Genomic DNA, 13,691 nt, shown 5'->3' with positions numbered 1-13,691 from the left:
TGTATCGCTTTACACTGATCTGCATTCGGTTTCATTTGTTATTTTATTGCCTAGTTTTATAAGGCCCTTCTGCAGCTCTTCACAGCATGCCCTTGTCCACGCTACCTTAACTTTGTATCATCAGCAAACTTCAAAACCACATTTGCCTCCCACATTTCTAGCTCTTTGCTGGAAAGCCTAGGTCCCTGCAGAAGTGGTAACCTTCCTCCATTGTAAGAACCGGGCACATAGTACTACCCTGTTTTCTATTTTTTCCTTCATCTCATTTGTTGCTTGGAAAGCCGTCAACAAAGAACTTGAAAGTTTTTTTGAAATCCAGGTAGACCGTGTCAGTTCCCTCCCCCATAATCCACATGCTCGGTGACCCTTTTGGAGAGGTCCAAGAGATCTGTAAGGCAGGACTGCCCTTCACAGAAGCCGCGGTCCTGAAGTAAAGAGCAGGAAAACTTGATTGCCAACAGATTTTATTCCATATTTGTTGAGAATATTTCCAAAGTCAAAATGGTAAGGATACAGGCTGGAATTACATTTTATTAGTTTACAACTGAGACCCATGAAATTGGCAGTCATCTTCTTCAAAGATTTGTAAATTCCCTCTTTTCACATTAGTGCTAGACGTGACTTCTAGAAGTAATGAGCCCATTTGAACACAAGATAATTAAACTCTCTTTAATGTCACTATTCAGAAAATCAACCTTTTCTCAACATGCTTAAACTCCACAAAGAATGTTTTCATGTGCACTTCATCTTTTTCATTCCAGAGGTGTTTTGAGGCAAGAATTAAAAATATGTTTTTTTATTTTTTACTTTGGATTTGGAGTGAATGTAGTAGAATGAATTATTAAATCCTTACTGTGTTAATAAAACTAGTAGTTCTCTGTAATATTTTTTTCTCCTTGGCATAAGTGGTTTGTTAATTTTTCCAGAAATATCAGTGGCACGATCCAGCAGCATAGAAGAAAAACGATGTGGCGGTAAGCTTTTCAGCTCTAGAAGTATATTAAATGCTGAAATGTTGGTTCCCCATTTTGTGCTTTTGTTTCACTTTTTGCATGCTCTTAGTTTTATTCTAAATGCTGCATTCTCATTATTTACACTTGTACAGAAAAAGAAATGTAGTTACTACAGGATTTCTCATTAAATACCCATCTGCCATTGCTGACCTTTGAGACAAGTACATGTATTACTAGTTGTTTGTGTTTTCTTTTTTTTCAGTACAGCAGCCACCCTTGTCTCAAAAAGAAATTCCTTTTATAAGCTAGTTATCAGTAAGTCAGAATTTGTAAAGTTACTCCACCTTTTTCAGGATAATAATTTCACAGACCTCTTTGGGACCCCAAATAAATAGCAGAAAGGCAGCTTGCTAACCCATTTAATAGCTCAGACTGTATCTGGGACTCATTTTCAGCTTCACTGCCAAAGACAAAACTAAAAAGTAAAAAAAAAAAAAGGTTCCATTCCAGAGAGTCCTGATGCTAGCAAAACAAATCTTGAAAGGGAAAACTGTTAAAAAAAACCCAAACAAGAAGAAGAAGAAGAAAGAGGAAAAATGACCTTTTTTTTTTGTGCTGAGCTATCACGCTTAGTCTGTGTTGTCATGGTAATAGCTCTGGCCGGTTCTAGTATTCTTCCATGCACAGATAAGCTGCATTTTTAACCTAATAAGGGACAATGAAAACACAGGGGTTATACAAGGGTACTAGTGTGCATGGTAACTTGTTATGGGAGCCAGGATAACGTGATTTGATTTTTTTCTAATTAGCAGTGGTAGTCTGAAAACATTTTGCCAAGTTCTGCAACAGTGGGAAACTCTCATAAAAGTGTAGAAGGATATTTCAGTGATAATTTATATATTGGGGCAGTCAACCTAGTCACCTAAATATTAGTTTGTGTTTCTAAATACCCAGTAAGCATGTAAAGGTCCTACCTTAGGTGTTTGCAAAAAATGGGACCCGTGTGCTGGCCCATTGTTCTGTATTACAGTGAAAAAGGTCTAACGTGTTTTTCAGGCCAGTGCCGGTCTTTCAGTTTAAAATCTTTCATTTGTGTATTTAGGCAACCACAAGCAAATTTTGAGTAATGCTAAGATGAAATTTCCAACATGAGCTTCTCACTGAAACTTCTTTCCTAATCAGAAAGCACAGCTCCAGTTTGAAATAGCAATGAAAAGCAGTGTAATTTGTTTATTTCCAGCTAATCCTACTGGTGCCACATCTGACCTGGTATCTCTGTGCAGTAACATCAGGGGATGATTGTGCTTTAGATTCCCTTCTAGAGTTTCATGCAGCAGCGAGCTTCCTCTCCGTTTCAATCCTTGCGGAGGTGGAGAGGGTTTCCCACCGCCTGATCCCGTGGTGTCTTTGAAGGGCAGAGTAGACAGGAGCGCTGGTTTCCGAGTTGTTGACTTTGCACTCTCTGGCTGCTATGGCTAAAAGCACACAGAGCTTTAAGGAGTCTCTCTCTCCCCCCCCTTCCCATTTTCACCTAAACCACTACCATTTCTTCTTCACCCCCCACTTACATAAAGAAAAAATTCTGAAGGCTGGAGAAGGGAACAAATTGGCCATATATCAAAGATACAGAAACGGTGAGGCCCAGCAAGAATCAAAGCAGGGGATGGAAAAAATGTACAGCATTGCTCCTGGGACATGCACCAAATAAAGGGGATATGGAAGACACTTTAGGGAAAGCAGGACTGTGATTCAAAGATATTAGGATTTTGTTAGTTCTGCCACAAGTCACTAGGTATAAGAGAAAGAACTAGAAGAACAGCAGAGGAGGTGATACTGTAGTTCACTGAAAAAAAGCTATGTATGTACATTCTATACATAATTTATATATAACAAGGCTTTGTTATACAATCCGTAGAAAAATTTTGCTGAACTATTCAAACATACAAAATGCAACTCATTCAACTGTTATTTGGGTTCTGAACTTGTTTAAGCATCTTTCAAAAGTCTCAGCCTTAATACTCACAGAGATGTATGGGTATCTGAGATTCCTATAACGATCCCTTCAGGGAAGTACAATGCATTTGCTACTGTAGGGCTAAACCATTGCAATTGAGATGTTTCTGGGAAACACATGAAATTTCCCTTATCCTTATTTGAATCGAGGACTTGTCTACATTTTTACCCAAGCTTAAGCTTGTATTGCTGCCTCCTTAAAATTAAGATTGTCTTCTGCTCTCCGCTCTGCAGAGTTCAACATGTTTCACATGATCGCAGTGGGATTAAGTAGCTCAATACTTGGTTGCCTTCTTACCCTGCTTGTTTACACTTACTGCCAACGATATCAACAACAGTCCCATGACGCAACTGTCATCCATCCGGTGTCACCAGCTCCTCTAAATACCAGCATTACCAACCATATCAACAAACTGGACAAATATGATTCTGTAGAAGCCATCAAGGTGAGAAGTGGGTTGGGAGCTCTATAATGCACAACGTATATGGTCCTAGACAACAGTTGTGCTGTATCGAAAGAATTCTACTTGCTAGTTTTCTGCAGTGGCATTGGACTCCAATTATGCTGATTGTTAATGACAAAAATAGATTCACTTGAGGTATTGTAATTATGGGTCCTTTTCTTTGTCGATCCCCATTACGTAGGAAGTTGGATTTTGTGTATGTGTAGAATTCATACAGCAGCAGCCTTTTCTGGAAAAAACAGACCACTCAGGTTTTGTTTTGTGGGGGTTTTTTTCCGAGTTGTGTTCCCTAGTGGCTTGTTCAAGAAGTGAATAGGGCCATTAACAGTCATCATGACATATATTGAAGATAATCCTTTGGCTCCAGTGCTATGGTGTCAAGGGTGGTCAGTGTTCATCTTCCTGCACTATGTCTTTATACAGGAGATGTACCTGGTGAATATATTCTGGGTCAGACTCGCAGCTAGTGTTCATACCCAAAATATTCTGTAAATGAGCAGTACAGATTTACATCAGCTGAGAGTCTGGCATATATCTATATCATATGATCATTGTTCCCAAACAGCTATTTTCTCTTTATGACCTTTTAGAATAGCTCCGCTTTTCAGATCCACAGAATTAAGGAAGGATGAGCATGCTGAAAATACCTAGTTCAGGATCTTCAGATTACACAGTTTATTCATGCATCTGCAAAGCTTTTTGTAAATGAGGATTTTTCTTAAATCCTACCTGGATAATCCAGTTTTTAATTTCTGCATTTTTCTTTCTAATTAAAGACATTTTAAAGAATTTCATTCAAAACAGCAAGAAAAGTCTGGATTTTGTAACCAGTGGTGGAATATGTACCTAATTTAAAGCTTTTCCAAATTCCATTAATCATCTCTCTGGATAGCTACAGAAACAAAAAAAAACCCTGTGAAAATTCATACTCTAAATACCCATATCACTTTTAAAGAAATGGGATTTACACTCTTAGGACCTTCAGACATTTCTCCTACATACTGCATTTGAAAATCAAGGAATTAATGCAGTAAAGGGAAAAGAATTCTTATTCAGTAAAAAGATAATGAGTGAATCATTTTAATAGGAAAGACTGAATATGTATGATTAAAAAGTATTTTTAATCATAAAATGAGTTTTATAATATTGGGGGGAAAGTGCCTGGGTTTACTTTATTCAGTAGCATTGCTTTTTGTAGGAATGTTATTATATAAGCAGATACGTGCAAATGCAGGTTTTTGTAAATGTGCAAGTATTTCTCAGTGCATTTTTGACTGACTTACAGTACACAGATATTTGCCACGGAAAATTGCCTTCGTAAAAGAGCACTTAGTGGCTACCTTTCTTCTGTCCTTCCCATTTTCTTATCTCTTCCTTTTTTTTTTTTATTTTCCCAGGCATTTAACAAAAACAACCTGATTCTGGAGGAGAGAAACAAATACTTCAATCCGCATCTTACTGCAAAGACTTATTCTAATACCTATTTTACAGATTTCAATAATTATGATGAGTACTAACGGGCTTGTGTATTTTCTGGCCTCCTGTAACTCCCCAGTCCCCAAGGCCTGTGCTACTTGACTGCTCATGTGATTGAGGCTTCAGAGATGAAGTTCAGAGACATTTCAAGCACAATCCAAGCCATCAATGTCCCATTGCTGCCCAAAGCCCCAAACACCTCTTTGTGACATGACGTTTTCTTTGCCGAGTGCAAGGTTGGCCTTCAGTGTCGGGGGCAGCTACAGCCCCTCGGTGTCAGTGGACCACTCCTGAGGACTGCATCACTTCGCTCAGTTTCATAAGCCTCCAGTCAGAGTTCTCTAACAATTCCTGAGCTTTGTAAAAAAAAAAAAAAAAAAAAAAATGTTGCCCCTTAAAGCTGCGCCAGGAGTACAAATCTAATTTTCCTTTTAGGCATTGTCTTTTATTTCCGTGAGGCTTGAGCTGTGCCCTTAGCCACGGAGCCCCCTGTGCAGTCTCCAGAAGCTCACACCACCGAAAAGAGCTGGCAGGGTGCCGGGGACGATGGTGAGAAGAACCGTGGTGGTTCGGCGATGCGCTGCGGCGGCTCCGGGCTCCGTAGGGCTGACCTTCCCGGGCTGGAAATCACTCCGGCTGCAGTTTGGCCGTTCGGAGCGCGGAGACCAAGGCCGTACCGAGGGACGTGATCTCGTGATTAAGCCAGAAAGCTGCAGGGTCGGTGGTTTCCAGTTGTGAGCCAAGCCCAGTCACGTAAAGCCTCCCTTCCCCTAGTTCGGCTTAATTTTGGGGAGGGTGTGGAAGGGCAGGTCCGGCAGGGAGGGCAGATCGGAGTGGGGCGCTCCAAGGTTTTTCTGCGTGTCGTTAGTAAACCGGCCTCGCTGCAGCGTGCAGGTTGGCAGGAGTGGCGGCATCCCTCGGGATCCCTCTCCCTGGCGCATCCCTCGGGATCCCTCTCCCTGGCGCATCCCTCGGGATCCCTCTCCCTGGCGCATCCCTCAGGGAACCCGCTGGGCTCCCCGCGGCGCTGGCCGCCGGGCTGGCCACCGAAAGCTGCGGCTGCGCCCGCTCTGCGTGCCGCCGCGGGCTGGTGGGGGTACGCAGGTGTAATCGCAGACGTGCTTTTCTCTTTCCGGCTTTTGCTTCACGTGCGCGCGTCTGACAGAGAGAGCCGGCTCAGAAAACGCAGATGTGTTTGCAAAGCCTTGTCTCATCTTGCTGCCCTGTCCGACCCGCGCTATCAGCCCCTGGAGGAACATTCTTATGGTGTTTTAAGTGATTATCTCGTTGGACTTCATTGATGTAAATATTTAAGAAACTGTTTGAGTTTTAAGTTATCAGTTTTAATTCCTTTTGTAGTGGCAGGTGAGGAAACACAAAGAATTTTTAAACCGTTTTTCTTTGTTCTGTCTGTCTTCACCCACATTCATGACATTGTTATTTTTGTACCTGAAATTCCAGATAGATAACTAAAAAGAAAAGGGCAGGGATTTGTGCCAGATTTTCCAGAGTACTTAGTAGTAAGGCAGCATTTGCTATTCTCAGAAGCTTGTGAAAAGAAATTAAAAGTGAATATTAAGGATTAAAGAATTGGCCTTTCATTATTTTGAGCATGCTAGACGCAAAGATCATCGCAGCAGAATACCAGGAAGGTGTGCAAGGAGAAGCAGAGTGGAAAAGTTTCCATTCTGTGTTCAGAGCCCTTGATCGTTAGGTTACGCTATGATAGGCAAATAGAGAAAAAACATGTACAGATTGTAATGATTCACAGCTATCTACAAAAAAAGCAAAAAGTACCAGGAACCATTGATCACGAGACTGCATTTGAGCACCACTTTGGTGGTCCAGCCACTTACTTACATAGCAAGGGGAAACCCCGTATCTAATGATGGCAATGAGCAACATTTTTGCATGGGGATAGATCTGAATGTAGCACTATGCTTCCTATCTCTGTTCTGCAGTAAAATAAAAAAAAAATGCAAAGCAAGTGGTCTTTGAAAAGCTGTGCAGTAAAATGAATGCACATTTACCATCTATGAAAATAATTAAGATAAGCCCCTATTTTTTCCAGCTGAATAGTTCTCCCTGTTTCTAACTCAGTCAAAAGAAAGCACCCCACCATCACACCAGTTCATCTCCAGAAAGTATAATAATACTGGGTTTCTTTTTTTACTGTACGTTAGATTTGGTTTTTCAGGAAGAAATTAGCTGGTTGCCCTGGGTGAGAGGAAATTTTCTCTGCAAGAAAATTCAGTGAAACAGATAGAGGGGGAAAAAGCTCTCCAAATCATAACCAGTCCAGTATCTGAATCACTCTGTCCATGCCAAAAGATAAAATTTTACAGTTAAATAAGATAAAGAAAATAAAATCTAAATTGCTACCAGTGCCAAGAAAAAGCAGCACATGCACATACACACATATGCACAACACTGTTCCTCTCTGCCCCCATACTAAGAGCACATTAGTCTGGCTTATGGATTTTATATTTAGACTATTAGTTATGACACCAATATCTTAAAAATATTTGAACTATGTGTTTTTATTTTAACCTTCTTTAATTAAAATTATCTGAAATTAGCTTTTCTTTTTACCTGTTCAGTAGTTTGAGGCACGCCTATCTTTGCAGTGATCTATTTTCCGTTCTTCTCATGGGTAGATACCCACGTTAGATACGTGTTATATATGCAGTAATAATACCCTAGGTTAAGTCTGCATGATCATAGGCAGAAGTGCATTTAGCAGATGCTCAGTCTGTTCATGCTTCCATCTCCCAAAGGAGTATTTCAGGTGTTCCACATCTTCGAGTGACTCTCATGTGATGTCATTTAAACACTTTAAAATTATTTTTTTTGCCGTTTAGCTTCCTAAATTACATTGTTCTAAATTGCAGGCAGAGGTATATTCAAAGCTCTATCTAAAGCATTACGGTAAACGTGGAAATTTCACAGCACTTCAACGAGAAAAAATTGATGGCAAGATCTCCTTGTCAAGCTAGATTCTGAGACAACAGGTTTTAAAGCCATCAGCTATTTGTGTCCTAGGAAATTTTAGAGGACCCCAGATGCACTGCCTATATCAGTATTTTCACCTTCTGAGTTCTACACAGCTGCCCAGGTAGTTTAATACAGCCTTTCCTAATAAGTGGAGCAAAGCAAAGTGGAGTCTCTATTAATTTTCACTTTATTTAGCATTTTTCCTAAAATAAACTACACACATTTTGGTGAAAAGCAGATTTCTCCATGAAAGCTCTTATTTTTCTTTTGCCAAAAATGTAGCAAAGTGGGCATTTGCCTGCGAATCTTGTTTAAGCCGATAGAGCTCTCAAAAACGTGCAAGGGTAAAATTTGGTTCTTGCAGCATTGTTCTGTTCTTGGAAAGGGAAAATCAACTCCCTTGCCCATTAAATGCCATTAAATACCCCTTATCCTTTCACTTGGATAAGGTGATCTTTTCTGGATAAATAATTGTATTACCTCTGATGCCAATAGTTAATATTACTAAACCACTTTTACACTGATTGCATAAATTTAAAACTGTTTCTCTATTTTGAGTACAAATATTTTGGCAGATAGATCAAAATTCTCTGAGTAAAGCTGTATCTGTGTAGCCCTGCTACATGGAGTGAGGAGGAAGCAGCATTGCCAGTCGGATCCTGTACAGTACACACTTTCATTGGATAACTCCAGCAGAATTGCGCTTGAGTACACATTTTGGGCTTATTTTTGTGTCTGATACATAGCATACGTCCCTCAGTTGCTTAGAAAATGGACTCCTGTGCTTGCAGATTTATCTTGTACTTTGATTTGAGTCTGATAACCTTTATGGTCATTTAAAGTTACTTTATGTGGAAGCTTTTCCAGCCGTTTGCAGTCACCTGCTGTTGGAGCAGTGTGGTTTGGCTAAAACTAATCAGGAGATTTTTGCCTAGGATTAGGATTTTCATAAGAGAGTGGGAGAAAGAATGGGGCTTAAATGGCTTTGATTTCCAGGCTATTAAGCAGTACTGATTAAAGTCTCAGATGGGTGTAGGACACTGTGCATTTCGTTAGCTCTACCAGAGCTCCACAGTAACCTCTGGGAAAATACCGCGTCAGTGTACAAATCAAGAGCTACCAAAGCACTTATGTTAAGTGAAGAAAGTTCTCAGAGCATCAGACCATATGGCTGTTCAAACCAGAAAGGAAAGTAAGAGGTCCCAGATGCAGCAAAAATGTTAATAGGAGTAAATGCTTCAATATTTTTTTCCTCATAATTATAGAATGAATATAGTCACTTCTTTAAATGTGGGACCAGTTCTATTAAAATCAGCGCAACATAAGCACATTCTTGAAGTTAATTGTATGCATAATGGCTTTGCTGTATGAGATCAATTCTGTAAACAGTTTGGTCCAAGCTTATCTTGCTCTGCTTGAGGCATCTGACCAATTTCTGACTGTAGCTGCCACCAGCAGCCTCTACATCTCGTCTGGGAGAACGTCCTTAGGTGGGCAGAGTCACGTCCTGGCGAGGGCTCGTGTCTCTCCACCGACACTACAGTGAGCCTGGAGAGAGGCACGTCCGATTTTCACTGTCGTTTGGATGCCTAAATTGAGATTGGCAAAAGCTAGGCTCTTGAGCATGAATGTACTCATCACCTAAGTAACCACACCGAGTTCAGTGGTATGGATGTAATGAGTTACTTACTTTAATGTGTTTACAGGATTGAGCCCAAGATATATTGCTTCTGCACAAATCCATGATGACTTCAATAGTAAGAAAACCGATTCATTTAAAATTGTTCACAAGCAAATCTGCATCTTGATATCAGGGAATAGATATGTGTTCATTGTGTGGGGTATTTGAATTCATTCCTTTCTTTGCTAAATAAATGAATGATAAAACAAGATACTGCTTGACTTCATTTAAAAGCCATTCTTCCAAATAAAGAAGGGTTCTGGGATCTGTGAATGTTTTCCCTTTCTTTCTCTCTTCTCTCCTCCACAAAAATGAATCTGTGTGTGGCTGAAATGGCCTTTAGCGAGGCTGTTCAGTGTAACGAACTGAATGCTTTGCATTGTGTTGCCATGCGACAACATTTTCTAACCGGGATGGTACAAAGAGGGAAATGTGCTAACCTGGGAGGTTTGGCAAAGATTTCAACCCCAGCAGCAGCAAGGGTAGGCAGAAGTGGAAACAAAAACAGAGGAATGTGACTGAAGGCTTGGCATGCTGGTCAGTCAACTTCCACAGAAACTTAGAGGCCTTTGGGGAACTGCCAAGGGCGAGGCTGTTGGGACTGCAACCTCCCAAAGAGTCAAGCCAACTAGTTGCTCAAGCAAAAAGCCATCTGACTGCAGCAGGTGCTCGCGCGAAGTCGTCACCGCTACTCAGAATTGGGGAGAAATGAACTGGAGACGCTCTCAGCACCAGCTTAACCAGAAGGGACCGAAGCGCTTTCGCGAGCGGTAAGTGCCACGGTACCGGTGGCGTTTTGGCAACCTGGAGCTGGGAGGAGGGAGAGGGCAATGGGAGCCGATCTGGAGAGCAAAATGGCTGGTGCTGAGCTCGGTCGGGGCTTTAGGACTAGCTCCAGGTGAGTCCCCCAGGCTGAACACCCACCGGTTAAGAGCGTACCCCTTCGGTTTCCCTCGTTCGTTAAAAACCCAACCAACCCCCCACCAGCCGGCACGCGCCAAGACTGCTCCGTGGTGCAAACGAAAGCACGGCGAGAGGTGTAGCGGGAACAGGCAAACCTTTTGTTTCCAGTCGGCTCTTTGGATCCAGGCTGGGCACTTTTTCGCATACTTCTGCTCTTGCCTTTTCTGCTTGTAGGAAACCAATCACAGCTCTACCTAGCTGAGGATTTGTCAGTTTGAAGGAGTGATTTTATAGCAGTACAGAAGTCTGCTAAAAATTTGTGTTGTAAAACTGACATCGAGGGCTGTGCAAAACCTGTTACATTGATACTGAGCCTATCTTACTTTAATTGTTCTTAAACTGCATGTACTATAGCAATTCCTCAACTGAAATGAACATCTGAGCAGAGATGGTAGTTCCATAACATCATTTCAGAAAAAAAATTCAATCAGTGTAACTACCAGCATTCTCACAATCCAATCCTAGAGGCTGAGAATGCAGAAAGAAGCTGTTATTTGTGCTTTTTTTTTTTTTTTTTCCTCCAAAGGATTTATCCACAAACCTCATCCAACAATAGCTTTGGATTTTAAAATATCATGGAAGGTAATTAACAGTAACACAGTATATGTTCCAGGATTCAGCAACCATATTTGCTAGTCACTAAGCCCATGGTTTTGAATTAATTCTCCCTTTTGTTAGCTGCAGCAGTAGGCATTGACTGAAAGTGAAATAAATATCAGAATTCAAATAAATGGGACATTTAAGGTCCCAACATAAAGCTTTGAAGCCAGTACAGCTGCAGAAGAAATTGCTTTTATATCTGTGTGCCCTAAAGTGCTTTCTCTATTCATGGCCCTATGATATGTCTTGTACAGTGGAAAAAATGTTTTTAATAGTGAGATAACCAAGATAAAATAATTGAAATAGACCTCAGAGATTTTTAGCAATAGTAAACACTTTTGGTTTGGTATCAGGAGAATGCCATTGCTTATTGCCATAATGGGAGTAAATGATCCTTGTACAGAACTTCACAGGGAATAATTTTCCCTTGTCATTAACTCCTTCAAAAACAGCTTCCTTAGCAAAACTTCTCAGGAGAGCTGCTGAAGATACTCACGTTTAAGAAGAAACATTGGTGCGGTGCCTTGAGCACAGAAGCACGGGTGCAGGGATCTAAGCCAGTTAACAACCGCAGTCTCGTTCCACCAACATGGAGATCACTTTGGATTTACACCTATTCGGACAGCTCACTGAATTTGTACTTTAATGGCTATCTGTTGACTTATTTAGTACTCCACAGAGGTAATTTAACATAATGCTTTACTGATCATCTGGAACACAGAGAAGCAGCTCAATTGATGGGTGGTGACAATGTTTTTCCATCATATGTCTGCACCCTATGTTTCCCTCTCCAGTGATATTTTGGATATTTTAAATGATTTAATATGATGAATTGGCTTTTATCAGATTGGATTCTAGGTTGGGGAGGTACCACTTTTCTAGTCTCCATTACTCATATTGATATTATTGAACTGCCTTGAATAGTATTCACAATTTCTTCTTGACTTAATGTCTTTTCCAAGCTTCGATAATAAGGATTTTACTGCTTTTTTCGGCTCTTTAATGTCAGCATGACCTGAACGTTATCCTTTTGTGCTCGTTTAAGTTTTCCCCGAATCAGAACACTTATCCTTAACATGCATACTCAAATCTCAGTCACACATCTGTGGTCTTCTAGCAGCCTTCCAGTACCTAAAGGGGAAAGCCGGAGTGGGACCTTTGTACCAGGGCCTGTAGTGATAGGACAAGGGGTAATGGCTTTAAACTGAAAGAGGGTAGATTTAGATTAGCTGTAAGGACGAAGTTCCTCCCTGTGAGGGTGGTGAGGCACTGGCCCAGGTTGCCCAGAGAGGCCGTGGCTGCCCCATCCCTGGCAGTGTTGAAGGCCAGGTTGGATGGGGCTTGGAGCAACCTGATCTGGTGGAAGGTGTCCCTGCCCATGGCAGGGGGGTTGGAGCTAGATGATCTCTAAGGTCCCTTCCAACCCATTCTATGATTCTAAGCCATAGTTTTTGTTTGCTTGTTTTTTGTACTAGTGAAAACAGTACTAACCCACAAGGGAATACCAAGTTCTGCAGCGATAAATTTGGACTCTTTACAGAAGAGAAGAAAAATCAACTTGTTTACCTTTTTATATTCCCTTTGAAGCTTCCTGCCTGGTGCTATTCAGGGACCATAGTGTGTGAGTATATTTCTCTCTCTGAGTGCTCTTCAAGTCAATGCTTACAGTTAAAGCCATGTTTATGGGATTTCCTGATCCCATGAAACGTTAAGTGCGTTTGATATTAAAACAGACATAAAACTTGCCATCAACCCATACCACAGAGATGGGTAGAAATATTTTCAAATCTCAGGATTTGGCCCCTAATATGGATTAGAGCCATTCATTCCCTAGATTTGTTAGAAATATTCACAACTTCCCAAGACCATTCCTTGTAGGGGTGGTTCTTTTGAAACCTTATCAGTTATTTATCTACGGCCATAATAAGCCCACCTTTGCCTATGATTTCCCACGAAACCTGAGCTAGGATTTCTCCTGAGGTACAGATTAGAGCAGAAGACATTTTTTAGTAATAAAGATGTTGCTGTTAACATACACCTTGCTGCAGAAAGGCACAGGTTGAAGAGGCCATTCTCTTCATCTTCCCAGTGGCGGCAATTATGTAGAAAATGAAAATAGAGGAAAGTTAGCTAGCTTGGTTCTCTGGGAGTTGTTTTAGAATATAAATTCCTCACATAGATTACAGTAATTAATGTACCGTAATAAGAGTCCTCATGCTCTTAAAGCATCTTTAAGCCTCTCTCCTGGCAGTAACTGAGAGCAACTATATTTGTGCTTCAGTTGTTCCGTATTTTGCTGTAATCCTTTTAAAGGATAGCCTTTCCTTGCTATGCAATCAAATGTTTCTTCGTTTTTTTATTTTTATTTTTTCCTCACAGGAATTAAGACTTTCTGAGTCATGACGGGATTGATTCCTGCATAGCAATCCTCCTGCTGCCCCCTGCCTCGTAACTGCAAAGCTCCTCCACCCATTGCCCTGGGCTAGAGCAGTAAGTTGGTGCTATCTTGCAACCCTTAATCCAGCACAAGTTTCCGGACACTTGGGT

General features: G+C 41.0%; 1 protein-coding gene across 2 annotated transcripts in view; it reads left to right on the top strand.

Moving 5' to 3' along the window:
• The window catches only part of SEMA5A (semaphorin 5A), a 330,300-nt gene extending 320,454 nt beyond the window's left edge, over nt 1-9,846 (top strand). For both annotated transcript variants that reach the window (XM_069808839.1, XM_069808840.1), the window contains exons 21-23: nt 927-974; nt 3,201-3,412; nt 4,828-9,846. In XM_069808839.1, coding sequence (XP_069664940.1) covers nt 927-974; nt 3,201-3,412; nt 4,828-4,947 — 380 coding nt within the window. In that variant the 3' untranslated portion in view covers nt 4,948-9,846. The remainder of the gene's footprint in view (nt 1-926; nt 975-3,200; nt 3,413-4,827) is intronic.
• The last annotated feature ends 3,845 nt before the right edge of the window (nt 9,847-13,691 follow it).

Source organism: Haliaeetus albicilla, chromosome 21, assembly GCF_947461875.1.
Source record: "Haliaeetus albicilla chromosome 21, bHalAlb1.1, whole genome shotgun sequence".
NCBI classification, from domain to species: domain Eukaryota; kingdom Metazoa; phylum Chordata; class Aves; order Accipitriformes; family Accipitridae; genus Haliaeetus; species Haliaeetus albicilla.
Note: the sequence above shows the minus strand (reverse complement) of the source record. Positions and strands in the feature narration are given on the sequence as shown.